The sequence below is a fragment of the Dromiciops gliroides genome, chromosome 3 (genome assembly GCF_019393635.1).
Source record: "Dromiciops gliroides isolate mDroGli1 chromosome 3, mDroGli1.pri, whole genome shotgun sequence".
Taxonomy (NCBI): domain Eukaryota; kingdom Metazoa; phylum Chordata; class Mammalia; order Microbiotheria; family Microbiotheriidae; genus Dromiciops; species Dromiciops gliroides.
In genome coordinates, this window is record NC_057863.1 from 21,316,696 (window position 1) to 21,343,179 (window position 26,484).

A 26,484-nucleotide genomic window follows, 5' to 3' on the forward strand; every position below is an offset into this window, starting at 1 on the left:
TGTGGGGTCACATGTGAGGGACTGATCATTGTCAAATGGGGGGGCAGAGCTGGCTGCAAAGAAAATCCCCACAAATACCAAACTTAGTCCCACCTGTAGTAAAATTCAAAACCACAGGGTGACCTGACAAGGTGGATAGGACACAGGGAAAGGCCAGCGTCTTTGGGATGCTGCGTATTCTCAGCGTTTGTCCAGTCTAATCTTGGGGTGCTCTCTTCTGGATGCCATCTACTTCTTGTCCTCGGGATCCTGGGGTTGTGGTCTGCAGCAGCTGTCCCCTGCTTAGGTCTTGGACATTACATTCTAGAATCCCACATTGATAGTGACTATAAGAGAGTTTCCTTAAACCTTCAGGAAAAGATTGACAAATAACTACATATCCCTTAACTTCACATTCACCCTTAAATCAAAATTCATGACTTCAATTGTAGGTGAGAAGGGAGTGGGGGGAGACACCTAAGACTGAAAAGTTACAGCAGTTTGCAAATTATGTTAGCTATTTGGATAGATGAATAATAAAATTCCACATTTCTAACTTGAGATTATTGTCACTAGCTGGTCTTAATCACATAGCAAACCTGACTGGCTCCAAACTAAGCTCATGTTGTAAATTCAAGGAGCCCAGCTTTCTGGGTGGCTGCTTTATTATCTGTTTGACCAACCACTGTCTGTTAACTAACTAATTGACTTCTCCAAGGGAAGAGTAATCTCTAACTGACCCCAACGAGCTGATCACCTGTATTTCTCCATGGTCATAGTGTCCCCCTCAGTGCCTACCAGGCTGCTACTACATTCCCCACTTTTTCTTTTTCTTTTTTTTTGGGGGGGGTGAGGCAATTGGGGTTAAGTGACTTGCCCTGGATCACACAGCTAGTAAGTGTCAAGGGTCTGAGGCTGGATTTGAACTCAGGTCCTCCTGAATCCAGGGCCAGTGCTCTATCCACTGCACCACCTAGCTGCCCCCACTTTTTCTTTTAATAGCTAAGGGAGGGACCCAGGGCAAGTCATTTAACCCTCATTGCCCCACCAAACAAACAACCCCCCAAACCCCCAAATAGCTAAGGGAAAAGAGGGCAAAGATCTCTTCTGTAACTGCTTCAAGCTGAGTAAGGTTGTAGAGCTGTCCCTAGATCTTAGTGGAAGGAGTAGAAATCCTTGCAGGCCTGGTCCAGAGGGTGAAGAGATGTATAGTCCAGAATTATTGCTGCCATAAGGTTGAAAGCCTTGAACCAAAAGAGAGAATCCACTAACCCCTGGATCCTGTTATAACATGGCATACATGATCCTAAAAATCACTACACTATCTAGAATCACGCCACAGAAGCTTATGGGCAAACAGGTAGGTGTATAGTACTCAAAACCTTTGTCAGTAACATATTTTAAAAGACAGGACTGTAATAAAAATGGTAGCACACTTTTATATATGCTAACTGATTATAAAATACAGAAATACCACAAACACATAGTGGTAGCAGCTTAGGCCTCAGGCTGAGGATCATGGAGAATCAGATATGACTGAAAAATGACTGAACACTATGTGCCAGGAAGTGTGCTAAGTTCTGGGAATTCAAAAAGAGGCAAAAGACTATCCCTTTCCTTGAGGTACTCACAGTCTAATGGGAGGGAACATAGGAAATAATAAACATTTATTAAGGACCTACTATGTCCCAGGCACCATCCTAAGTTCTTTACAAGTATTATTTCATTTCATCTTTACAACAATCCTAGGGGGCAGGTACTATTATTATCCCCATTTTGTAGTTGAGGAAACTGAAGCAGACAGAGGTTAAATGTCTTACCCAGGGTCATACAGCTAGTACATATCAGAGGCTGGACTTGAATTCTACTCTTTCTGACTCCAAACCTAAGACTAAATGGGGAAATGCAAACAACTATGTATAAACAAAATATAGAGGGGCAGCTGGGTGGCACAGTGGATAGAGCACCGACCCTGGAGTCAGGAGTACCTGAGTTCAAATTCGGCCTCAGACACTTGATACTTACTAGCTGTGTGACCCTGAGCAAGTCACTTAACCCTCATTGCCCTGCAAAAAAAAAAAAAAGAAAAGAACAAAATATAGATAGGATAAATTGGAGATCATCAACAGAGGGAAAGTACTAAAATTAAGGGGCTCATCCTACTGATGCCAGACTAGGGCACACACTTGATTGGCTCAGTCCACTACAGAACCCAAGCTCCAAAGATGTGCCAGCCTTCCAGCTAGCAAGGATCACAGGCAGGCACTACCCCCACTGACCACTCTGGGCTAGGACCAGGAAGATCCAAAGGGGGCAGCATTGGGGATGCTTCTCTCCCTCTTCCATTTCCATTGAGATCCATGGTTGAGAACATGTTTTACACATGGTGTTTGTTCTTCATAAATTGTCACACACAAAGGTCTTTCAGTGAGCAAGAGCCTCCTGGAAGCTGCCAATTAAGCACAAAAGTCCTTTAGAAATCACATAGAGCAGGGGGTGGCTAGGTGGCACAGTGGATAAAGCACCGGCCTTGGATTCAGGAGTACCTGAGTTCAAATCCAGCCTCAGACACTTGACACTTACTAGCTGTGTGACACTGGGCAAGTCACTTAACCCCCATTACCCCACCAAAAAAAAAAAGAAATCACATAGAGCAAATTTCCAAGTGGTTAGAGGGACTCTCATGTTCTTTTACCTTTCCGCTCCAACATGCTGATTCCAGGATTTACACCAACCAATCACCACCACCACCAAAATGTTATGGGCCCAGAGCACCCCAGAAATTCTCTGGGGTACATCAAGGAACCTTCTCCTTGGGAAACTAATCCAAAGGACAGACACACCTAAAGAGATAAATGGAACTAGATTGCAGCAGAGCAACCTCAGGGACCCCCACCCTTCATTGCAGTTTCCTCCACCCCTGGGGAGATAAGATTAGGTGTGGCTGCTGCCTTTGTATCCTGAGGAGATGGCTTGAGAGATCTGCAGCCACCCCTCACCCAACTCCTCCAGCCACCTTCAGTGGGGGATGGTCCTCCCTCACTAAGGGAACTTTCCACAGTCAGATGGTCACCCCCATCAGTCCTTTATAAAAGTACCTGCCTGTCTCCTGCTCAAGGAGATTGGTATCTCAGAGCCATGCTCTGTGCCATGCCTTTCTCCCCATGAGAAGTCCAGTGGTTTCTCTCTTGGTTTCCCTTCCCTTCCCCTGCCTCTAAATAAACTACTATCCTATTCTAATTGCCTTTGTGTGCAAGAGGGTGTAATTCTTTTTTTTTTGAGGTGACAAAGGCTTTATTTTCTTCTCATGAGAAGGAGGCACCCTAGTGTGCAGCTGTTTTATACCCTAGTCCCTAATGCGAATGGACCTTCCCCTTTTTCATCACTGGTCGGGGTTACAATCTACACAGAAAAACTAGCTAATCGGAACGCAGTATTCCCACCCCTCTTCCTTGTATGGGCATAACTCAGGAGTGGACCTTATACTTCCTTATATGGACAGAACTCTGGAGAGGACCTAATTGAGACCAGGGCTCCTTGAACCATGTGACCTTGCTAACCTGAGGGGGAGGAGGGGATCTGAGACCTTTGTCCTACAAACAGGTCAGGGAAGTACGACTGACTGTTATATCCACAATGAGAGGAGACAACTACCCATTTCTCACAATCCCTCCTCTTTATTTTTGACTATTTGGCTCCTCTCATTCTATTTATTGAATATCTCCTCTGCTTTTGGTCTAAATCTGTGACTCCTATACTATCTAGGCAGATTAGAGCATCAGGTGACCCTTTGGGTGTAATTCTTTAAAGAGGAATTCCAAAGGTCCCCAAATCCCTAACCTATTTTTCCCACAACATAACCAAAACAAAACAAAAACAGCACCCCTGCTAAAATTCTCTTCACCTCTCTCATTTGAAGGCAAATAGGACTGACCCCTGGAAAGATTGCAAAGTCTTTGATATTTGTCTTCTTTGTCTCCAGCTTCTTCTTTCTGGGCTGTTTCCCTATTGGAGGATGATGCTTTGCCCCATTTAAAGCACTCAGTTTCCTTTTGCTTTCCTTTTCTCTTTCCTCCCAGCCAAAAACAAGGAGAGAAACTGGTATCAGTCCATTCATTCATTCATTCATTCATTCAATCATTCATTCAACCATTCAGCAAATGTGTGCTGAATTGAACAAATTAGGCATTAAGAACTTACTGGGGGGAAAAAAGAACTTACTGAAAGTACAAGCAGTCAAATGCATGCACTCAAATAGCATTCACATTTTAAGCTTTGTATTGCTAACTGTGGAAGAAAAGTCTTTTACTAAGAGAAGTTCATATACCAACAAGAAGGTGAAAAGATTATCTGTCTGCCTGTCTGCCTGTCTGCCTGCTTGCCTATCTATCTATCTATCTATCTATCTATCTATCTATCTATCTATCTATCTATCTATCTATCTATCTATCCATCCATCCATCCATCCATCTATATCTATCTGTCTGTCTATCTAATCATCTACCTATTTTTAACCTCCAGGTAGCATTTCTAGGTATTAACCTTATCCTATTCACTAAAAGGACCAGGTCCTAGGAAGTCCCATGCTCACCTGGGAGATTTTGTGTGGTCTTTTTGAGTTCTAGGCTCGTTCTGTATATTACCTCACAATTGTGTTCCCACTGGAAAACCAACCTAGCATACTTGTCCCCTCGGCTCCGTACCCTGTATCCTCTGAGAGTGGCCAAACAGCTTGCTTGGGCATCTCAAATCCTACTACTTACTTGTGAAGGGAATTTCCTTAAGAGCCAACAAAGAAGACATTTACAGAGGCAAAGCAATGAACTCCAAGAATGAAAAAGTCAACAGTATATCAATAGGTCTGTGATCTCATTGATATGCTATGTCTCCTTCACTAATGCTGATCACAACCTGTCCACATTTTATCATCCCATTTGACTTTTCCATACCCTTCCAAAATTTCTCCATAAAGGAATTATCCAATATTTAATACTAAATGAAAAACACATTGTCTTTAATAACCTCTGTTTTAAATTTAGGGACCCTTCAATACACACTTAAGTGTTAAAATCATGTCATTTCATATGTAAAGCCTTGCAAGTATTATTGGAAATTTATTTGTCTTCCTTTTTTTTTATGGAAGCTTTTACAAACTGATACAACTTAAACCATGAAAAAGGGCAGGAAATAATTTATGAGGGGGAATTTTTTTCTTGGCAGGTTTATTTCTTTTAGATCTTCCCATTCCATTAATTTGCTTATCCACATTCATTGCTTTGGGGCTTTTGGTGAGCACTTCCTTTCCAATTCAGGATTGTTCCAGCTGATTCAAATGCTTCTTTCTCCTATCTCTGCACACCATGGGTATTGTGTCCTTTTTTTCTTTTTCCTTTTGGATATTCACATTGTAGCAACTTAGTCAGACAGGAGCTTCTCAGATCTAGATCTAGATCTGGATCACTAACAGGAACATTTATTGTAAGGATTATAATCTAGTCAAAGGACCAAAGGAAGATCTCTTACTTGGACGAACCTCCTATGGGGGTCCATAGAATCATCGATCTGGAGCTGGTAGAGATCTCAGAGGCCATCCCAACCATCCATCTCCCTGCGCCATCTTGTCATCTGCCCTGCCTCTGACCAGATTCTCTGCACCAGGAACACTCTGGACCTGAACGCCAGAAATCAGGTCTTCAGTCCTTAGAAGAGTTAATACTCTCAGCTTTGGAACTCCCACTTTGGAGCTGAGCTGAACTGGTGAATGAATGAGTTCTAATTCAGCTTATCCAGTATAGCAAGCCAGTCCAAATCAGACTATGCTTCTCACTGTACCTGATCCATCTTGTCATCTTGTCATCTGCCTTACCATCACATGAATTACTCTCCTACCTTCCCCTTCCTTGCTCATCAGACACAATAATCAAATCAATCATTTTTTTCTGGAAAAGGAGATATAATTGACTGTTCAAAGGACCAACTCACAATCCTTGTCTCTCTAAGATTACCTTGTTTCTACTCTATTAGTATTTTGTATATACCTATTTATATACATACTGTCTTTCCCCATTAGAATGTAAGCATCTTAGGGGGGCGGCTAGGTGGCACAGTGGATAAAGCACCGACCCTGGAGTCAGGAGTACCTGAGTTCAAATCTGGCCTCAGACACTTGACACTTACTAGCTGTGTGACCCTGGGCAAGTCACTTAACCCTCATTGCCCTGCAAAAAAAAAAAAAAAAGAATGTAAGCATCTTGAGAACAGGCACTATTCTTACTTTTTCTTTTTGCTCCTAGACTGGCAATAGTAAACACTCAATAAGTGTCTTTCATACACCCATCTCTCCATTCATGCTTTTGTTCATTCATTCAATCTTGTCCAGACCCCTCGTTTTACAGATATACAGAGCATAGATAAGACTCTTACAGGATGAGAAGGCATGGAAGGGTTCTAATGTGTCAGTAAGTCAACCAGCTTTTATTGTGTTTACCAGGTCCCAGGCACTGTACTGAGCACTGGGTATATTAAAAAAAGGGCAAAAATATAATCTCTGACCTCAAGGAATATATAGAAATACTCACGTGGATGGGGTTTTGTATCTACCAAATCATCAAAGAAAACACATTATTATCTTTATCTTATAGATGAAAAAAGAGACTAAAAGAGGTTAGATGATTTGTGTGCATTGTCATGGCCAGTAAATGTCAGAGATGGGCCTTAGGCCCATGTCTTCTGATTATCAAGTCCAGTCCATTTCTGTATCATTAACTTCCCACTGGACATGATGGATGTCCCATTGGCATCTCAAACTCAATATGCCAAAATGGAACCGATTGCCTCCTCCCACCAAAGTTCCCTTTTCTTCTTGAGGATATCTGCATATTCCCAGGCACCAATATTGTCACCTTGGACTCTTTCTTGGTCCTACCCTCTTCTTTTTTTTTCTTTTTTCTTTTCTTTTTTTTCTTTTGCGGGGCAATGAGGGTTAAATGACTTGCCCAGGGTCACATATCTAGTAAGTGCCAAGTGTTTGAGGCAGGACTTGACCTCAGGTCCTCCTGAATCCAATGCCAGTGCTTTATCCATTGCGCCACCTAGCTTCCCCCACCACACACACTCTCTTCCTACTTGCAAATATCCAATCACTTGCCAATTCATCAATTTTGCCTCAATAACATCTTTTGCATTTATTCATTTCTCTCAACTCACATGACAACCATAGTTTAGGCTGTCATCATCTCTAGCCTGGACTGCTGTAAAAGCCTCTTAACTGGTCTCCTTGTTGGTGGTCCTTAACCCTCGCTAGCCCATCCTCCACACAACTGCCAAAATACTATTGTGACCAGCCTGACCACATCACTCCCTTCCTCAAAAAACTTCAGTGGCTCTCCATTCCTTAAGGATGAAATACAAACTCCTCAGCTCCATACATTTAAGGTTGAAGTTAGATACATCCCATCTACTCTCTTTCATAAACTCTACATTACAATCAAAATGGATTAGCTGTTCCTAGAACCCATTCTATTTCCCATCTCCATGCATCTGTACAAGTTGTTCCTCATGGCTGGAATTTCTGCCCTCCTCATCTCTGTGTCTCAGATCCTTTCCTTCAAGGGTCAACTTGTGCTACCTTCTCTGTGAATCCTTTATTTTTCCCAGTTGATAATGATTTTTTTTTTTATCCAAATAACTTTCTAGACAGTCAGGCAGTCGACAAGCATTTATTAAACTCCTTCTATATGCCTAGAACTTTGCTGAGTGCTGGGGATACAAAGAAAGGCAAAAACATGATTCCTGCTCCCAAAGAGGGCATTCCGGGGCAGCTATATGGCGCAGTGGATAGAGCACTGGCCCTGGATTCAGGAGGACCTGAGTTCAAAACTGGACTCAGACACTTAACACTTACTGGCTGTGTGACCCTGGGCAAGTCACTTAACCCCAATTGCCTCACACCAAAAAAAAAAAAAAAAGAGAGGGCATTCCAATGGGTAGATAACATGCCCATGGGTGGGTCCATATATGACATAGACTAGATGAAGAAACTCTGAAAAATGAAGGCATTGGCCTCTGAGGGCAACACGAAATACTCCCTGAAAAAGGGTCATTTGAGGGAGGTCTTGAAGAAATCCAGAGAAACCCAGAGGCAGCGGTGAGGGGGCAGAGCATTCTAAGAATGAGGGATTCCCAGTTGTTGTTGTTTGTCCTTTGTTCTCAAAGGGGACCATGACAAATGTCATGACTTGCAATGGATTGGATTTAAGTGAAGAAAGGCTAGTGCAAAGGAAGGAAAAGAGTGGTGTGATTGAGGAGTTGAAAGTAGGTCTATGTGTCTGGATTGTAGAGTTGGTGGAGGGGAGTAAGGTGAAAACCTGGAAAGGTAGGAAGGGTCCAGGTTATGATGAACTTTAAATGCCAAACAGAAGATTTTGTATTTGATCCTGGAGGTAATAGGGAACCACATGAGCACCCAGAGGGAGGGAATGGAAGAATGGTCAGATCTATGCTATAGATAAATCACTTTGGCAAGTGAATAGAGAATGGATTGGGGTGGGGAGAACCTTGAGGCAGGGAGAACAATTAGGAAGTTATTGTAGCAACCCAGGGGTGAGGTGATGAGTGTCTGAACTGGAGTTGTGACTATATGAATGGAGTGAAGGTGCCAAGAGATGTTGTGGAGGTAAACTTGACAAAGTTTGCTGATGGATTGACTATGTGGGGTGAATAAGAGTGAGGAGTGGGGGGCAGCTAGGTGGCGCAGCGGATAAAGCACTGGCCCTGGATTCAGGAGTACCTGAGTTCAAATCCAGCCTCAGACACTTGACACTTACTAGCTGTGTGACCCTGGGCAAGTCACTTAACCCCCATTGCCCCTCAAAAAAAAAAAGAGTGAAAGAGTGAGGAGTGAAGATAAGTTCTGAGTCAAGGTTGTGAAGCTGGGTGACTTGAGAAGATCGTGGTAATAAGGAAAATCTTAAAGGAGGGGGGATTTTGGAGGAAAGATAATTAATTTCCCTTCGGATACGTTGAGTTTGAAGCAGTCGGAGATGTGTGATGATAGTGTAAAAAAGAAACTAGGGTGTCAGATGGAGATACCTGGAAATCATCCACATAGGGATGATAACTGAATTCATGGGAGCTGATGAGATCACTAAGCAAAAAAGTATAAAGAAACAAGAGGGCCCAGGACAGAGCCTGGAAGGATCACTACCATTAATGAGCATGACTGGGATGAAGAACCAGTAAAGAAAACTGAGAAGAGAGGGTGGAATGGGTGGATGGAGCACCAGGAGAGATTGGCGTTCCAAAACCTAGATAGGACAGACTATCTAGGTGAAGGGTGATTGACAGTAGTGAAAACTCAGAAGTCCAAGGGGGTTGAGAAGAGGGCAATTTCAGCTGGATGATGAGGTCCAGAGCTAAATGACAGAGGGTGCAAATCTTTCCACTGCAGAGGTTCTCCCATCCCACCTCCAGCTGGAGTTGATGCCTCATGTAGTATTGATCTGGGCAGCCTTGTGTCCTCCTGACCCAGCCAGGGCCCCTGAGCCATGGAGGCATGGGTGACTCATCCAGAAAGTCAAAGGGTGTGTTCAGTGCACCTTCTAGTTTATAATTGGATAACTTGATGACCAAACCCTTAAGCAGTCAAAGTGCTGGTTGGACAATGCCCCTCTTGGGTTTTTAGTTGCCTCATGATTTAGCTATCTTGGTAACTGAGACTTTGCCAGACTCACATGACGCTGATACCCAATTTGCTCTCCTGGTTCAGTTGACTGTGCTGTTTTGATTTCTCTTGTCTATACCCACCCACCTCAGTCTTGCAACATAGCTTCAGATCGATCCTTCTGATTAGTTGGCTGTACACCAAGCACCTCCCTGACTGACTCTTCAAAATAGTTGGCTGTGTCCCTTGCTCCTCCAGAGACCTGAATTATGCTATGCAACCCTAAAAGGGCTCAACCTTGGATCAGGGGATAGATGTAGGTGGGCATATGCTGGAGGCAGTGTGAGTCTGCTCTAGAGCTGGTTGTTAAATTTTCAATCAGAGCATTTACACCCCAGAAATCAGCAAAGGCTACAACATCAGGGTTTGTTTGATTGTTTTTGTTGTTTGTCTAGACTTAAGAAAGTGATAGAAAAAATGTTAACAATGTAAACTTCACAGTGTGTTGTGTGCACATTTTTTCCCCCAGAGAGAATAGTGTTAAAAGTTTATCAAAACACAGCTGAGTATAGGGTAGAGCAGGGCTTCTTAAACTTTTTCCTTTTGAGACCCCCTTTTTTTTTTAAGTGAGGCAATTGGGGTTAAGTGACTTGCCCAGGGTCACACAGCTAGTAAGTGTTAAGTGTCTGAGTCTGGATTTGAACTCAGGTCCTCCTGACTCCAGGGCCAGTGCTCTATCCACTGCACCACCTAGCTGCCCCGGGACCCCTTTTTGCTCAAGAAATTTTTACTTGACCCTGGGTATATAGGTATATAAAATAGGTATATATAACCTTTTACTGTTGCCAAATTTTTGAGACCCCCACATTCAATTACAGAACCCCATATGTGGTTGGGACCCATAGTTTAAGAAGCTTTGGGGTAGAGCATTCAGAAATGTGGTGATTCCCACAGTCAGGGCCTAGAAGTAGGGATTTAAAAAGTCAGGTGACAATGGGGAGTGCCTAGAAGGGACTATTTCATGATTTATGCCTCCTCTGTGTAAAAAGAGTCTTTATCCTTGATTTATCACAGTTGCATATGGAGAAATAGCAAGATCTAGTACAGGGAGAACTGGTCTTCCTGGGAGAGAGAGCTAACTATGTTTGTAAGGGAAGTTCAGTTAGTCAGTCAACAAGCATTTATTAAGTGCTGCCTATGTGCAAGGCACTGTGTTAAGGGCTAAGTATACAGAGAAAAGAAAAAATAGTCTCTGCTCTGGGCGAGTTCCCAGTCTAATGGAGGAAACAACATGTAGATAACTAGGTTACACAAGATACACTCAGTGTGTATGCATGTGTACAAGTTTACAAATGTAATTAGGGAGCTAACACTCAAACAACTAGATACAGAGAAGGTATATACAGAACACACATGTAATATGTACATGTTCTGCACACCTACATGTATGTGCTGTGTACATGCACATGTTCATATATCATATCATTTCTAGTCTCCATCTAAAACAGGGGAAAACAAACAAAAAAGAGCAAAGGACAGAGACCTGTAAATGTTGGTTTTAGATGAGAAGTGAGCGACTCCTCTTCTATAACCACTGTCTCATCTGACCTGCATCTAGGCAGGAAAGGCCTGACCAAGGGCCAGACCCTGGCTGACTAGCATGCTGAACCACGCCACTCCTTGATACACAATCAACAGTGTGCTTCTTCATCCGGTTAGCAGACCAGAACCACTTAGAGAATGTCTGCTCTTGTTCCAAGTTGGGGAGCAAGGAACTTCTATTACATGCCTCTTCCATGCATGCAGAGGATTTCATCAGCCTCCTGTGACATAGAGTCCCTTCCAGGTACTTGCTGTATATCTATATATGTGTGTGTATATATACATATATGTGTGTATATATACACATACATACACACATATGTGTATATATACACATACACATCTACATATATTTTTATTTATAGCATATACACACATATACAATATATCCACATACATATAAGTATGTCCATATCTATAAAATTAGACATTAATACTATAAATATATTATAATATCTTATTGTTATTCAGTCATTTCAGTCATATCCTGCTCTTCATGACCCCATTTGGGGTTTTCTCAGTAAAGGTATTGGAGTGGTTTACCATTTCCTTCTCCAGCTCATTTTACAGATAAGGAACCTGAGGCAAACAAGGTTAAGTGACTTTCCAGGGTCACACAGCTAACAAATATCTGAAGAGGGATTTGAACTCAGGTTTTCCTGACTCCAGCCCCAGAGTCTATCAACTGAAACATCTAGCTACCTCATTATGATATATTAAATGAATTTTATACTGGCATAAAAAATGAACTGTGTTGGTTGGACGGCAGTGAACAGATAAGAAAAAAGGTCCTCCCAGGGAAGGAAAAATGGGGGAAAGCTATAACCCAAAATGATGGTCATTGGTAGAGAAATCTCCCTTCTTTTTGCCTTTGGATGACAGCAATGGAAGGGGAACCCTGGGGTCTGGCAGCAATGGGACTAATAATGGGATATTTTGGGTAGGTTGCAATCTTCCTAGAGACAAAAGGCACCATTTGGGGTCTTCTTGGCTCCCCCAGTGCCTAGCGTGGCACCTTACACACAGAACAGAATTGAGAGAGGCTTTCTGGGAGAATGCTTGGCAGGTTAGCCCAGGCTTTTGGGTGGGAATCTCCATTTCTTTAGTCATGTTACTTTTTTTTTTTGGGCAGGGCAATGGGGCTTAAGTGACTTGCCCAAGGTCACACAGCTAGTAAGTGTCAAGTGTCTGAGGCCGGATTTGAACTCAGGAACTCCTGAATCCAGGGCCGGTGCTTTATCCACTGCACCACCTAGCCACCCCAGTCATGTTACTTTGACTTGGAAACTTCCTTTTCTCTCATTCTACCACCTCTCCTCTCCCCAGCTTTCTGAAGTCTGATTATGTTCACTATCAAAACTGTAATTGGTATATATTAGTGCCCATATACATATTATGCAACACGGAACTTGGCCATAGCATCTCCTCTCCTTCATGAAAGAAATCAGGACAATAATTTGGCAATTTATTTTACTGCTCTCATTTTATTTCTATGCTTATCACAGAATGGCAATCATAAAAAAAAGATAACAAAGAAAAGTAAGTGAAGGACCAAAACAAGTATATAATGTGAACTGTAGACCTCATTTTATTCGGTCACTGTCATACTTCTGTAATCTCTTCATATACGAGCATGTATATGTATATATATATATACATGTGTATATACACGTATGTGTATATGTGCATATATATCTACATCTACACATACACATACACACGCAGATATATAGTATTGGGAACTTCCATCAGTATTCTCTCTCTCCATAATTTGATTTAGGGAACCAGCATGGGTTGTTGTTGTTGAATGTGTCTGACTCTTTGTGACCCCATTTGGAGTATTCTTGGCAGAGATACTGTAGTGGTTTGCCATTTCCTTCTCCAGCTCATTTTACAGATGAGGAAACCGAGACAAACAGGGTTAAGTGACTTATCCAGAGTCACACAGCTAGTAAATGTCTGAGGTCAGATTTGAACTCTCAAAGATGAGTCTTCCTGACTCTCATCCCAGCCCTCTATCCACTGTGCTGCCTACCTGCCCCACCAGTGCCCTACAGGCACTGGACTGAGGTGATAAATGCCTATAATCCTGTTACAGCTGGTAAACTAGCAAAAATGGCCACTATCCTAAGAGAATTTGGCAAATTCAATTAATTGTAACATGCATTTATTTAATACCTACTGTATTCCAGGCAGAAATAAAAGTCCTTACTGTTGAGTAGATTTCTGGACAATAATATCATACCCATGTTCTTATGTACCTGTAACTGAGATACTGTGTCAACTCACAGTCAACTAGGGAACAGTCCCTGGGGTGGATGGTAATTCTGGTGTTAGAGGATGAAAGGACATGAAAGCTTTTGGTCATCATAACTGAACCTGTATGAGGAAATCAGAGCCCCACAACTAACTCCTTTCAGTACAAGTCTCTGAAGAATCATGGTTTGATGGGAATAGGGGGAAAGGACTTATGGAAGAGGATCTCTCTGGTCTGGTCTGGTCTGGAATTATAGCACTAGAGCTTTGACAAAGTAACAATGAAAATGATAATCTATCTCATAGAGGCATGAAGCATGGTTAGCTTTGCATTCCATGATGAGTTTTGTGGTTTGTGAGTAGATTTTCCCTGCCTGGTTTTAAGTTAATGCATGCTTGTGACAGATTTTTGTATTTAGCACTTATTTTTCATGAAGGAAATAAATAGCTGTCCTATACCTAATTAATACTGTATACTAACCAACTTTCCACTGCCTTCTTGGGCCTCAGTTCAAGTAACCGTCCTATATGGGAATCAAAGTCATTGGGGGGATTTTTCTGGGGATCTTTATGACAAATGGTTACTCATTCAAGACATTCTGCTTTGTTTTACTCTTATTAAAAACCATTTTCTTCTATAATACTGCAAAGGACATGCTTGAAATTAGACACACACAGCCTCAGCATAATGACTTGTAGGTATAATAAAAGGATTTTCTGGACTTCCCAGGGCCTGAGTCAGGAGAAGTGAGAACATCCCCTAAAGTGTTTCCAAGCTCTTGATGCCAGAGGAGCATTTGACATAAAGGTTTTGTACATAGGTATCAAATGATTTGGAATCCATTTAAAGTGAGAACATTTTACAGGTGGCCATTTTAGTTCAAGATGGCACCTGAACCACAAAATGAACAGAAGTTTCAACGTTAGTGGAGCATTGGGAAGTAGAGGAACAAGTGATGGAGTCAGAAGACTTGGTTCTTTCACTTGCCTGACCTAATCAGCTCCAACGAACCAAACAGAAAAGCTCCAATATACTTTGTGTCCATTACATATTGGTTTGCGTGTTGCCTCTGCTTTAGAACAGGAGTTCCTTGATAGCAGCTTTGTTTCTTTGTATCTCCAGAACTTCCCACAGTGCCTAGCACATAGTACATTAATAAATGCTTGGGAATTTGCCTTGAAAAAAGAGGAGTTTGAAGGGCAGCTAGGTGGTGCAGTGGATAGAGCACTGGCCCTGGAGTCAGGAGGACCTGGGTTCAAATCTGACCTCAGACACTTAACACTTACTAGCTGTGTGACCCTGGGCAAGTCACTTAACCCCAATTGCCTCACTTAAAAAAAAAAAGTTGAAAAAAGAGGGGTTTGGATTAGATCATCTTTAGGCTTCCTTCGAACTCTAAATCTATGTTTTGCCTCTTTAAATTAGTGAACCAAAATCTGTTAACTAATTTAAAGTTTTTCATACCATAAAATCAGAGCTCTTACACGTGGATGAAGAAACTGAGGCCCTGGAAGGCTGTGACTTTCCCAAGGTCACACGTATAAGAAGTGTGAAAGGCAGGGTTTGAAAGGTTGACTCATCCCTGGCCCAGATCCTCGGAATTCATTCATTGCTCTTTCTTCTGTACTAGCAAATAGCAAATAGGAAATTGCAAATTGCAAATGCTAAGAGATTCAGTTGGAACAAAGGTATCAATTCTTTGGTTATAGGATTATAGATCTGGGGTTTTGAGGGGCCTTAAAGGTCATCTAATCCAACCCCTTTATTTGACAGAGAAGGAAACTAAGCCCCAGAGAGTTTTAGTGATATGCCCAATATTACAGACAAAACTAATAAGTAGCAAAGTCAGGATTTGAATCCAGATCCTCTGACGCCAAACCCAGTCTAAAGGACTGTGGACCCTGTAAGCAATGCAGACTGATTTTTCATGATCCATCCCTTCCCTACCTTTCTAGGTTTCTTATACCTTATTCTTCCTCCCACCCCCTCCTTGGACTCTGCAATCCACTGACATTCCTGTCCCTCACAAAACACTCCATCTCCTTGATGTGGGATAGAATTTAGGGTCAAACTGATCGTGAGTCGTCCCAAAAGAATTACAAGACTCAGTGACTCAGTTTCCCAAGTTTTATTGCAATACTATGAGTGACCACAGGGAGAGAACCAGAATAGTGGAAAGGTATCTCTTGAATAGTGAAAGAAAAGACAGTTATAGTTATAGTAAGGATAAATGGATTATCAGTCTCATAATAATAATCTCCGCCTTAGGGATGTACAGGGGAGGGCCGGTCCTACTATTATAATATTCTCCACCTTTGGGAGGTACAGGGAAGGGTTTATCCTAATTTCGAGTTCCTGGGGTCCTAAGCCAACCCCCAAGACGGGTACCTTTTTCTGCGGAGGTGTGCCCAATGATCTTTTTCTTTTTTAAGATAAACCCAGATTTGTTTATAATGATAGTGACAATGGCATTGAGGATGACAGCTAACTCTTTAAAGGTCTGTAGGGTGCTGCTTTTATGCTACCTCCTCTTGACATTTGACTTGCTAAAAGCGACTTACCTGTCAGTTAAATTTAGAGGCCTAGAAAGCCCTTGATGGGCTTGTCTAGCCTTCAGGGGCTTTTGGGTGAAACAGGTAACAAATAGACAGGCAAGTGCACCTAACATCAGGAAAATAAGAACCAAGCTTCCTCCCACCACCAAAAAGAAATAAATCAATAACCAGACCAAAAACCCATCCAGCCTTTCCCCTAAGCTCACTTTGCTTGGCAGACCTTTGGCACAGATCAGAGCATTCATCATCAACTGTGACTATTAAGCCTCAAGAGGCCCTTAGAAACTCTGTGGTTGAGCACAGAAGCACCCAGACTGGGTGGGAATGTCTTGGCTTATTAGAAAGTAGAGACTTTCTGCTCAGAAGGGAATGAGCATATTCATTCCCTGGAGGAAAACTGCAGTGTAGCACAGAGCTGGAAACACCAAACCAAACCAAACCCCCCCAAACCAGTCCCCACTCTTGTGATCACCTCTTTCCAATTAAGCCCCATTAGCTCGATTAAGGGGAATCTGGGATCTTTTGCCCATCGGTCCTTCAAGTCCTCCAGCAGAGAACCACAGAGAATGTCCCTCAGAAGAGCCCCTGCCTGCCCCAGTTCCTTAGGGGCCACTTTGCCCATGGTCGTGATGCTGGCACAAAAGCTTTTCTTCAAATAGATGTATTGATTTTAATATCTATTGGTGATTGCAATGCTTTATGTGTTCTAATTCATTGCCATTCATCTCTACTTGTGCCCTAAGACAATTTTTTTTCCAGCACCAGGGAACAATTTTCAAAATTTAATAATAATATTGAAGTGATATTTATTTTCAGGCCCCTTTCCTTTTTCCTTGAGGGGCATTTTGGAGCTGTGATGCATAGGCTTGGCATCATTAATCAAGAACTCTTGGATGAGTCTCAGACTTTACCTTATGGAAGATAAATAGGGATAATAAAATACCATGAAGAGCTTGATGAGATCATAATGTGCTGGGGAAAAAAGTTTTCTCTTCAAACAGAAGACCTGGTAGAACAGGTTTGTGACCCCAAAAAATGGTCTCCAACTTTTCCAATAGGTTGTATTCCAAAAGTTCATTTTTCAGGGGTTCTGTGGAAACTAGATGATATTTTCCTATCAAAATAATGTTATACAACTTCCCAGAGAACAAATTAGATCATAAATCACTTTCTGGCTGTGAAGTGCTGTAGAAATGTGGGCTCTTATTATTATTACTATTTGGGGAAGTGAAGTGAGGTTCCCAGGTTAGTCTTTAAGAAACCTATTATACTTACTGTAGCCATGTATGGTACTTTGCTAAAATAATCAGCATAAAACAATATTTCTTTGTAAAATGTTTTTCTTTCATTTTTATATCACCTTCATTTCTAAAAGTATTTCTTTCTCCTTCCTTTACCCAACAAACCATCTGTTTTAACAAAGGTTAAAAAGGGGGGGGTACTGTTGGGGAGGGGCAGCTAGGTGGCACAGTGGATAGAGCACTGGCCCTAGATTCAGGAGGACCTGAGTTCAAATCCAGCCTCAGACACTTAACACTTACTAGCTGTGTGACCCTGGGCAAGTCACTTAACCCCAATTGCCTCACCAAAAAAACCCATAAAACAAACAAACAAACAAAGAAAAACTGTTGGGGGAAAAAAAAAACAATCAGTGCTTCAACTTTGTCTAATGGTAAATGCAACATTCCATACCCAGAATCTCCTACCTGTGCAAATAAGAGAGGGAGGCACACTGGAGACAATCTTGGACATTAGATAGAGTTCGGGGCAGCTAGATGGCACAGTGGATAGAGCACCGGCCCTGGAGTCATGAGTACTTGGGTTCAAATCCAGCCTCAGACACTTCACACTTACTAGCTGTGTGACCCTGGGCAAGTCACTTAACCCCAATTGCCTCACTAAAAAATAAAAAAAATAAAAAACAAGACATTAGATAGAGTTCAATTTTAGATGTTCTTTCATTTATGTTGTGTGGCAAAGTTTCTGTGGGAAAGACAGCCATAGTTTTACCTTGGGATTCTAGGAACACACCTCCCCATACTTCTGTAGTAGGCTCAGAGATTTCCCTTGTTCCCCCTTCTCAGCTTGCTAACTGGTCCAGAGCAAGGGCTGTTTCAGTTTTGAGCCACCAGTGGTTGAAGGCAGGGGATATTTCAGGGTGGAGTACCGGGGGAGGAGGATGGAAGGTGGAGGCTCCCTCTCTCCATCCCACCCCACTTTTTGACCCCACCCCCAATCAACCCCTGGAACTTCGCTTTTCGTGACTATCTCCAAAGTCTCAGGTTTTTCTACAAAACCTGTCTCTTATGCAGGCAAACGTCATAGTTGGCATTCTCTCAGCCAATCAAGTCGCATCTCCTTCTGTAGCATGAAACAAAGGGCTGCCCCTTGGCAAAACTGCCCCATGCACTGGTGGCAGCAGAATTATGTTTGCATGGGAAGAGAGGGTGGACAGAGACCTAGAATGATAGCGGTGTGATGGTTTGGAAGCTTGGGGACCTAGTGAGGGCTGAGGAGAAAATGGCCAGGAAACTCTAGAGGGTTAGCTGTCAGGAGCTTCGGGGAGCCTGGGGCCTCTGGCCAGGAGATATTTCATAATCTTGGCTGGCTTCCCAGTCATTCCCTTTCTCTTCTTCTGAGGGGTCTGGGGCAAAGGATGTTTTTTGTTTTGTTTTGTTTTGTTTTTTGGTGAGGCAATTGGGGTTAAGTGACTTGCCCAGGGTCACACAGCTAGTAAGTGTTAAGTGTCTGAGGCCGGATTTGAACTCAGGTCCTCCTGACTCCAGGGCTGGTGCTCTATCCACTGCACCACCTAGCTGCCCCTGGGGCAAAGGATGTTAACAAGAGGTCCCAGGATTGATTTTGAGGTGTCTGTGAACATGGATGAGAAAAAAAGAAATTACATCTTTATTTTCACTAACTTCTAATGAATATGTAGCATTTCCTTTAATTATTTAAAATACTATTTTGAGAAGTTCCTTAAGGCTTCACCAGATTGCCAAAAAAAGGTTTGGAATCTGTGGTCTAGGGGTTGAACCAAGTGCTCTCCACTGCCATTAATGCATCTAAAAATGTATGGGAAGTATGGGATGCCTGTCCTTGGCTCCCTGCGGAATAAAACCTTGTAAAACTTCTTCTACAGCTTTAAAAAGGATTTTTAAGGCTAGTTAAAAAAAAAAAAGCCAGGGAGTAAAAACCCAACCCAACCCAACCCACCCAGCCTTCACCCTCCTTCCTCTGTCCTCCTTGAACTCCGTCCCTCCCCCCTTCTTTCTCCTTTTCTCTTCCCCCTCTTGTTCTCCCTCCTTCTTTTCCTGACCCCCCCCTCCCCTCTTTCTTCTTCTTTTAAACTTAAAGAACAAAAACTACACCCTGGCACTGATATTGGTCTTTGCAGACCGAAGACTAAAATAAGATTTAGATTTCAGAAGATAAAACACTCGGTCTATTGTAGGCATTCCGTACCAGGAACTGGAGTTGGGAAAGGGGCCTCAGGGTGGCGGACAAGGAAATAATATGAAGGAGAATTATTTACATTTCGATTTCTTTTCTAGAGCTTACAAAATACTTTCCTTGCAGCAACCTTGAAAAGTAGATACTGTAGTAGCGGGTGTGTTAATATTTAGCAGATCAAGCAATATGGGGCAGGGGCAGGATGTTGGAAAGGCTGACAGAGAGAGAGAGAGAGAGAGAGAGAGAGAGAGAGAGAGAGAGAGAGAGAGAGGAGTCAGTAATGATGGTGGGAGGAGCCAACCTGCCTTTCTCAGGCCTTTTATTTGCCTTCAGAGGGACTTGGATAACTAGGCGTTAGTACTATTGCCCTCTGGGGAAGCCCCATTGACGTTGTTCTAGTGCTGAAGGGATACCCTCAAGAGCATGTGTGGAGTTGAACTAAGTTCCACTGGACAGTTGGGGGAGGGGAGCAAGACAGAAGAGACAGCGCTTAGCACCAACGGCCTTTGAGATGATGCAACAACCCTTTCTTTGTTCCCTGTGACAGCAGCAGGATGAAGGTGCAGTGAATAAAGAGGACTGGCCACTGAAGCAGAAGGAGGCCATCCAGTAGACCTTAAAAAGTGCCATCACTCTGTGGCATTCTACAAGTGTGCGATGACCCCGTGAGCCCCTTACCCATCTCCACCCCAGAATCTATGAAGGCTGAATGTGATGATGAACACCTCTGCCTCCTGGGAGAGCCTGAGTCTGGATCTTGGCCCTCCCAGCTGCTATTTCTGCTTGGATTTCTTTCACTGAGCATAGGTTTCCAAATGGCTATGATTCCTTGGAGGCAAACTCAGGAGTTTGAAACATCATGGGGCCCCAGAGGCCTTCACTTGGTGCCAGCTGCAATGTGGGATTTTTGCCCTGAACTTACAACAAATGCTTCTTGGATGAGAAAATGGCCATTGCTGGAGAAAAAGCCCAAACCTTCCCTTAGCTTGCCAGGAGATAGGAATCTTGAGGGGGTTGCTTAGATAGTGTGGAGCTAAGATGAAGGTAAAACGGCTATTCAGGTAGTCTACAAAATGTCTCATGGTTTGATTGAAGAATCAGCTTCCTGAGAGTATAATAGAAGTTATGAGTTACTATTTAGTATTTAAATATTTTAAGTTTTTGTGATCTAAGAATGTACTCATTGTAAACAGACATAGGACAGCTATTTATTTATGAGTATTTTTGTACCTCTCCTTTTTGGAGGGCCCTGCACATGAGCCAAACCTAAGCTTTAAGTGATTTTTTTTTTCCCCTGGGGTAGAAACATAAAGGGTCAGAGATAACGAGAAAGAGCCTAGACCTTTTCTTTAGAGGCCAGGTTCTCCCAGGACTCAACTGGACTGTCTGAGTCCAGAGCTCCTTTGTCGGAGAAGGTGCTTCCATTGCACCCAGACCAGTCCCCACCTCTTGTCACTGAGGTAGAGATTGGTGGAGTCACCTGACATAGAGAGACAGAGACACAGATAGACAAAGAGACACAGAGACAGAGAGAGACAGAGACAGAGAGAGAGACAGAGACAGTGACAGAGAGACACAGAGAGAGAGATGACCACAGCAGAGCACGATAGAGGCCAGTGACAAAGATGACGACTGCCTACAACAATTTAGGTGTCCTTCATCAAGGCACCCTACGTTCCTCTATTTATCAGCCATGGGGTTTACAATGATTGTGGAGTCATAAAACCTTGGTTCAAATCCTGCCTCTGACACCATCTACTTCTATGACCATGGGCAAATCACTTCGCCAACCTGGGCCTCAGTTTCCTTATCTGTAAAATGAAGAGATTGGATGAGATGATCTCTGAGGTTCTTCTAGCTTCAAATCTATCACCCTCTGCCTCTTTGTGAATGAATTGTCTTCAGAGACAACTAAGACCTGAGCTTTCTGTTCTTTTGTCTTTTATCTTGAGAACTGGAGAAGAAACTGTAGGATGGTAGATACCTAAAGTACTCACCACCCTGAAGTTCCTTCTCCAATACCCCCCAAAATAATAAGATAGCTAGCATTCGTATAACACTTGAAGGCTTGCAAAGTCTCACTCTTCCCTTACAATAACCCTGGGAAGAGGGTGATATTATTTCTTGTTTCATAGAGGAAGGTAGGTGGTGAAGTAGATAGAGGGCTGGGTCTGAAGTCAAGAGGACCAGAGTTCAAATCTCACCTCAGACATTGACTAGCTGTGTGACCCTGGGCAAGTCACTTAACCCCAATTGCCTTAAACAGCCAGAGCCATCTCCAGTCATCCTGATATATATTTTGCTACTGGACCCAGATGACTCTGGAGGAGAGAGTGAGGTTGCACAGCCCTCCCTCACTTAAATCCAATTCAGTTCAAGTCATGACATCACCCCAATGTCATGGGCCTCTTCAAGAATGAAGGACAAACAGGCAGCTAGATGGCGCAGTGGATAGAGCACCGGCCCTGGAGTCAGGAGGACCTGAGTTCAAATCCAACCTCAGACACTTAACACTTACTAGCTGTGTGACCCTGGGCAAGTCACTTAACCCCAATTCACACAAAAGAATGAAGGACAAACAACAGTAGAAGAAGAAACTGAGGAAGCCTGAGGTTAAGTGACTTGCCCCGGGTCACACAGCTTCTGAGTGTCCCAGGCAGGATTTGAACTCAGGTCTTCCTGACTCCAGGTCAAGTCCTCTATCCCCTTCACTACCTACATGCTATTATACTATGCTTTCTATTACCACAGCTATTGAACACTTTTTAAAGTAATGACTTTGGTAAAGGTGATTTGATGAGATAGAGTTTAAAGGAATGGAGGGGAGTTTAATAAGTAGGTAGGCAAATGTGACTAGAGCAGTGTACACAGGCACACCTCTTGGCACAGGTTATAGAACTGCAGGTGACTGGCAATCACTTCTCTCTCAAGCTCCTTCAAGGAATTGACCTTCTGATTAGTCTTCAATTGCTCCCCAGTACCCAGGTTGCTTCCTTGATGCCTTCAGCCACACCATGTTCTCCCTCAACCTCAAAACAATCCAGACTCCAAATCTTCTCTACCAGCTCATCTCCCTGACTTTCCAGCGAGGGCATGGGCGGGTTAATGCCTTTCGATGGAAAGGAGGGAGAGCGTTTTTGTGTGCACACCAAAAACTAGCCTTAAGGGAAGTGATATTGATTTGAGGTCATAAATATTTATTATAAAATTTTTAAATGGACTTCCTGTTTCCCCGGAAGTGTCGCTGGACTCTGGTTGCCAAGGTCCTGCTCTTCTGCCAGCCCGGGACTGCCGTGCTAACCCTTTTTGCACTTGTCAATAAAGATATTGGCGACTCTAAAAAAATTTTTTTAAATGATAATAATATGAAAACTGTTCATATCTTGCTTCAGCTGCCTGACTTGTTACCTTGATAAGACGTTAAGAGATAAGAGAATTGTGAAATGCCAACAAATGGGCAGGACACCTGTAGTGAGGTGTGCTGTCACCCTTCCCATCCTCCTTCCCACCTTCAGGGTGGCAAAACTGGGAGCTGTGGGCTCCCTAAATTTGGCTGAGCAGCTGTAATAACAGCAGCAGGGGCAGCAAAGACAACCACCATTTACAGAGCATGGGAAAGCTTGCAAAATGCTTTGTACACATTGTGCCACCTGTTCTCACTAGAAGCCTGGTGAGGAGGGAACTTTGGCTTACACAGGTTAAGTGACTGGCTCAAGACCACATATCAAGGAAGGGTCCCTGAATGCTAAGTCCAGCTGTCATAGGAAGTTACCTCTAGTGCCGAGTCTCAATAGGGATTTTTGTCCCAGCATAATATGATTTAGAATCAGAAACCCTGGGTTAAAATTTCAGTTCTATTTCTTACTAGGTGCGAATCACCTTGGACCTCAGTTTCCTTATCTGTACAAAGAGGAATTTGAACTAGAAGATCCCTTAGGTCTCTTCCAGCTCTAAAATCCAATGATTTTATAAGGAGGAGGGTAAGGTTGTACATCTTGGGTTAACATAATGAAAAACACAGGCTTTGAGGAAACAGTGATTGGGCACCAACTAAAAAGACCTGGAGGGGTCATAACTGACCATGGGTGGGAGGATCTAATTCTGGCAGCAAAATGCACGGCTCTTCCATTTACTAGCCTTATATCTGTGGGGAAAGTCTTAATCTCTGAGCCTCGGTTTTGTCATCTGTGAAATGGGCATGATAATACTTGCATTACTTACCCACTCTAGTACTCCCATCTGGGATCTCTTCTGCTTTGGGGGAGGTTAGTTCCAGGGCCTCGGGGAAGGTTCTGAGTCATGCTTGGGGGAATTCCAGTTCAGCCTAAATTTCCTTTTCCTCCCTGCCCCCACCCCATGCCCCCAACTCCAGGGAGTCTCCTGCTACTTGATTTAAAACTCCTAGATTATCTTGGAACTGACCTAAGCCTCCGGAGGTTCTTAGGATTTGAGAGCTAAATCTGAGCTCGGAGCAGGTCCCATAGGGTGGTTATATTCTCAAACAGCCTACCCTGGCCCCAGTCCAGACTCAAACCCTAGGCTAGTGCCAGGAGCCTGTGAAATCACCCCCTAAGCTTTAGGGTATGAGTCAGCATACCCAACCGCCCCAGAGCAGCCCCACGGCAATAAATAACCTGTGTTAAATTGGCTTGAGACTAAGGTAGGAAATTCTGGGCAGCGGCAGTCCCTCCAACCTGGCTGGGATCCAGGTGAAAGGTACCCAAGGGCCGAACCGCAATTTTCCCCTTTCCCAAATCTACATCACATTTCCCCCGCCCCCTACCACGCAGCTATTTCGGGAGAGTGGACTGGGAAAGCGAGCCCCCAAGTCTCAGAGTAGAGCTTATTCAGGAGGCTCCCAGAGACCTTTCTGCAACAATGTACCCGCGGCCCCGGACAAGTGATAAAGCAATAAATTACTGTGTCCCGTAAGGGAACGTCGCCGCAGCCGCATTCTAAGAGGCTTACAGGCCCGACCAAATCCTCCTTTTCATTTCTCCTTTCGAACCGTCCAAGTGAGCTAAACACCGGGGCTAAAAATAGAAACCCTCCAACTATAGCGTGCTGAGCGCTTAAATACAAATTTAAAGGAAACGGCCCCTCCGGACAAGTTTGCTAACAACAGTAAGAAGAAGCCACCAACACCCACGTGACAACCGGCTTGACTCACTGGCGTTCCTATGCTCTGACTGAAAAGAACTAAATAGCTAACTTGCGATAGTTCCTACAGATAGCATTCCCTTCTACAGGCTGCCGCCCCAACCCCCCCCCACCCCCATGCCTGGAATGCTCTGCCAACCGCTATTGCTACCCCCCACCCCCACCCCATTAGTTTGTATATAATTTACAATGATTTATAAGCTCCTCGAAGGCAGAGCCTGTTTTGATTTTGTGTCCCTAGTGCCTAGAACAGTGCTTAGCATACACTGGGTGCTTAATAAATGCTTATTGAATAAATGGCTTTTGAAAGTGGTTTTGGGGCAGCTAGGTGGCGCAGTGGATAGAGCACCGGACCTGGAGTCAGGAGTACCTGAGTTCAAATCTGGCCTCAGACACTTCACACTTACTAGCTGTGTGACCCTGGGCAAGTCACTTAACCCCAATTGCCTCACTAAAAAAAAAAAAGTGGTTTTAGTGTTCTCCAGTTTAAATTCCTGGGTCACAAAACACAATTCTTCAACCAGCTTTGACATTCCATCCTTATACAATGCTTATTTAGTTTTTGGGGCAGCTAGGTGGTATAGTAGATAGAGCACCGGCCCTGGAATCAGGAGGACCTGAGTTCAAATCCAGGCCTCACTTAACACTTACTAGCTGTGTGATCCTGGGCAAATCACTTAACCCCAATTGCCTCACCAAAAAATTAAAAAATAAAAAATGTAGTTTTTAAATAGCTTATTTATAAATATATCTCTTTCCCTCTTCTCCCCAGCAAGTCATCCCTTGTAACAGAATATACTTTTTAAAAGTACAGGAGAAGTAACAAAAACACCAATAACTTTGGCAGTTTAGGTAATGGTCCACACCTGGAATACCCTTTGCAGCTTTAATTCTGTCTGAAGAAGGACCATGTGGCTTCTGTGGATTTCGTGTAACTTTTGATGAACTGGGTCACTTTCCAGAAACCTTCAGCCAGGCCATCCCCCGAGGTGGCACAGCAAGGCTGGACGTACCAGTCCCGGTCACCACAGTTTTTCTTCATCTTGAATTTCCTGGTGACATCCTCAGCGGTGAGGGCTCCAGGCAGATCTTGTTTGTTGGCCAGCAACACGACTGGTACATGCTTAATGTGCTCATTCTTCAGAATGAGTTCGAATTCTCTTCGGGAGTCCTCCAGGTGCTGGTGGTCAGAGCTGTCCACCACATACACCAGCACATCCGTGTTCTCACAGTAATGGCTCCAAAAGCTCCGCATATGTTTCTGCCCTCCAACATCCCAGACTGTGAAATAGATGTTTTTCTCCATCTCTATCATCTCCACATTGAAGCCAATGGTTGGGATGGTCATGAAGTCCTTGTTGTGCTTTAGTTTGTAAAGGATTGTTGACTTCCCTGAGAAATCCAGTCCCAGGAGCAGAACTCGGGCATGCTTGACCTTGGAGGGTTTAGAGTTCCACATACCCATTTCAAGCCCCTTGTCCAGAAGCTCTAACTGGTCCTCCTTCAGCTCCTGTAGAAAAAGGCAGAGAAAGAAAGAGCAGAAGCTGCTGTTGGCTAAGAATAGGGACCTTTGTACATTTATACTTTGCCTTTGTTGACCCAATTATAGGCAAATAGTGTTTTATGAGTGCTTGGTCTGGCCAGCCTATCCTAGGGGTGGAGGTACCATGAGACGTGAGACATGAATAATCAACCGGCCAATCAATCTTGCAGCTCAAAGGTTGAAATATTTTATGAGTGAATAGGATCATGGTAGTGCCATGCTCCAGGAAAACTGCAACTTTATTCTTCCCAGGATGCCAAAATTTGAGTTAGAA

At 43.4% G+C, this 26,484-nt stretch overlaps 1 protein-coding gene across 1 annotated transcript in view; it reads right to left on the reverse strand.

Moving 5' to 3' along the window:
- ARL14 (ADP ribosylation factor like GTPase 14) overlaps nt 1–26,213 on the reverse strand; it is a 44,342-nt gene extending 18,129 nt beyond the window's left edge. The window contains exon 1 of the mRNA XM_043997166.1: nt 25,534–26,213. Coding sequence (XP_043853101.1) covers nt 25,554–26,132 — 579 coding nt within the window. The 5' untranslated portion in view covers nt 26,133–26,213 and the 3' untranslated portion in view covers nt 25,534–25,553. The remainder of the gene's footprint in view (nt 1–25,533) is intronic.
- Nucleotides 26,214–26,484: the final 271 nt, after the last annotated feature.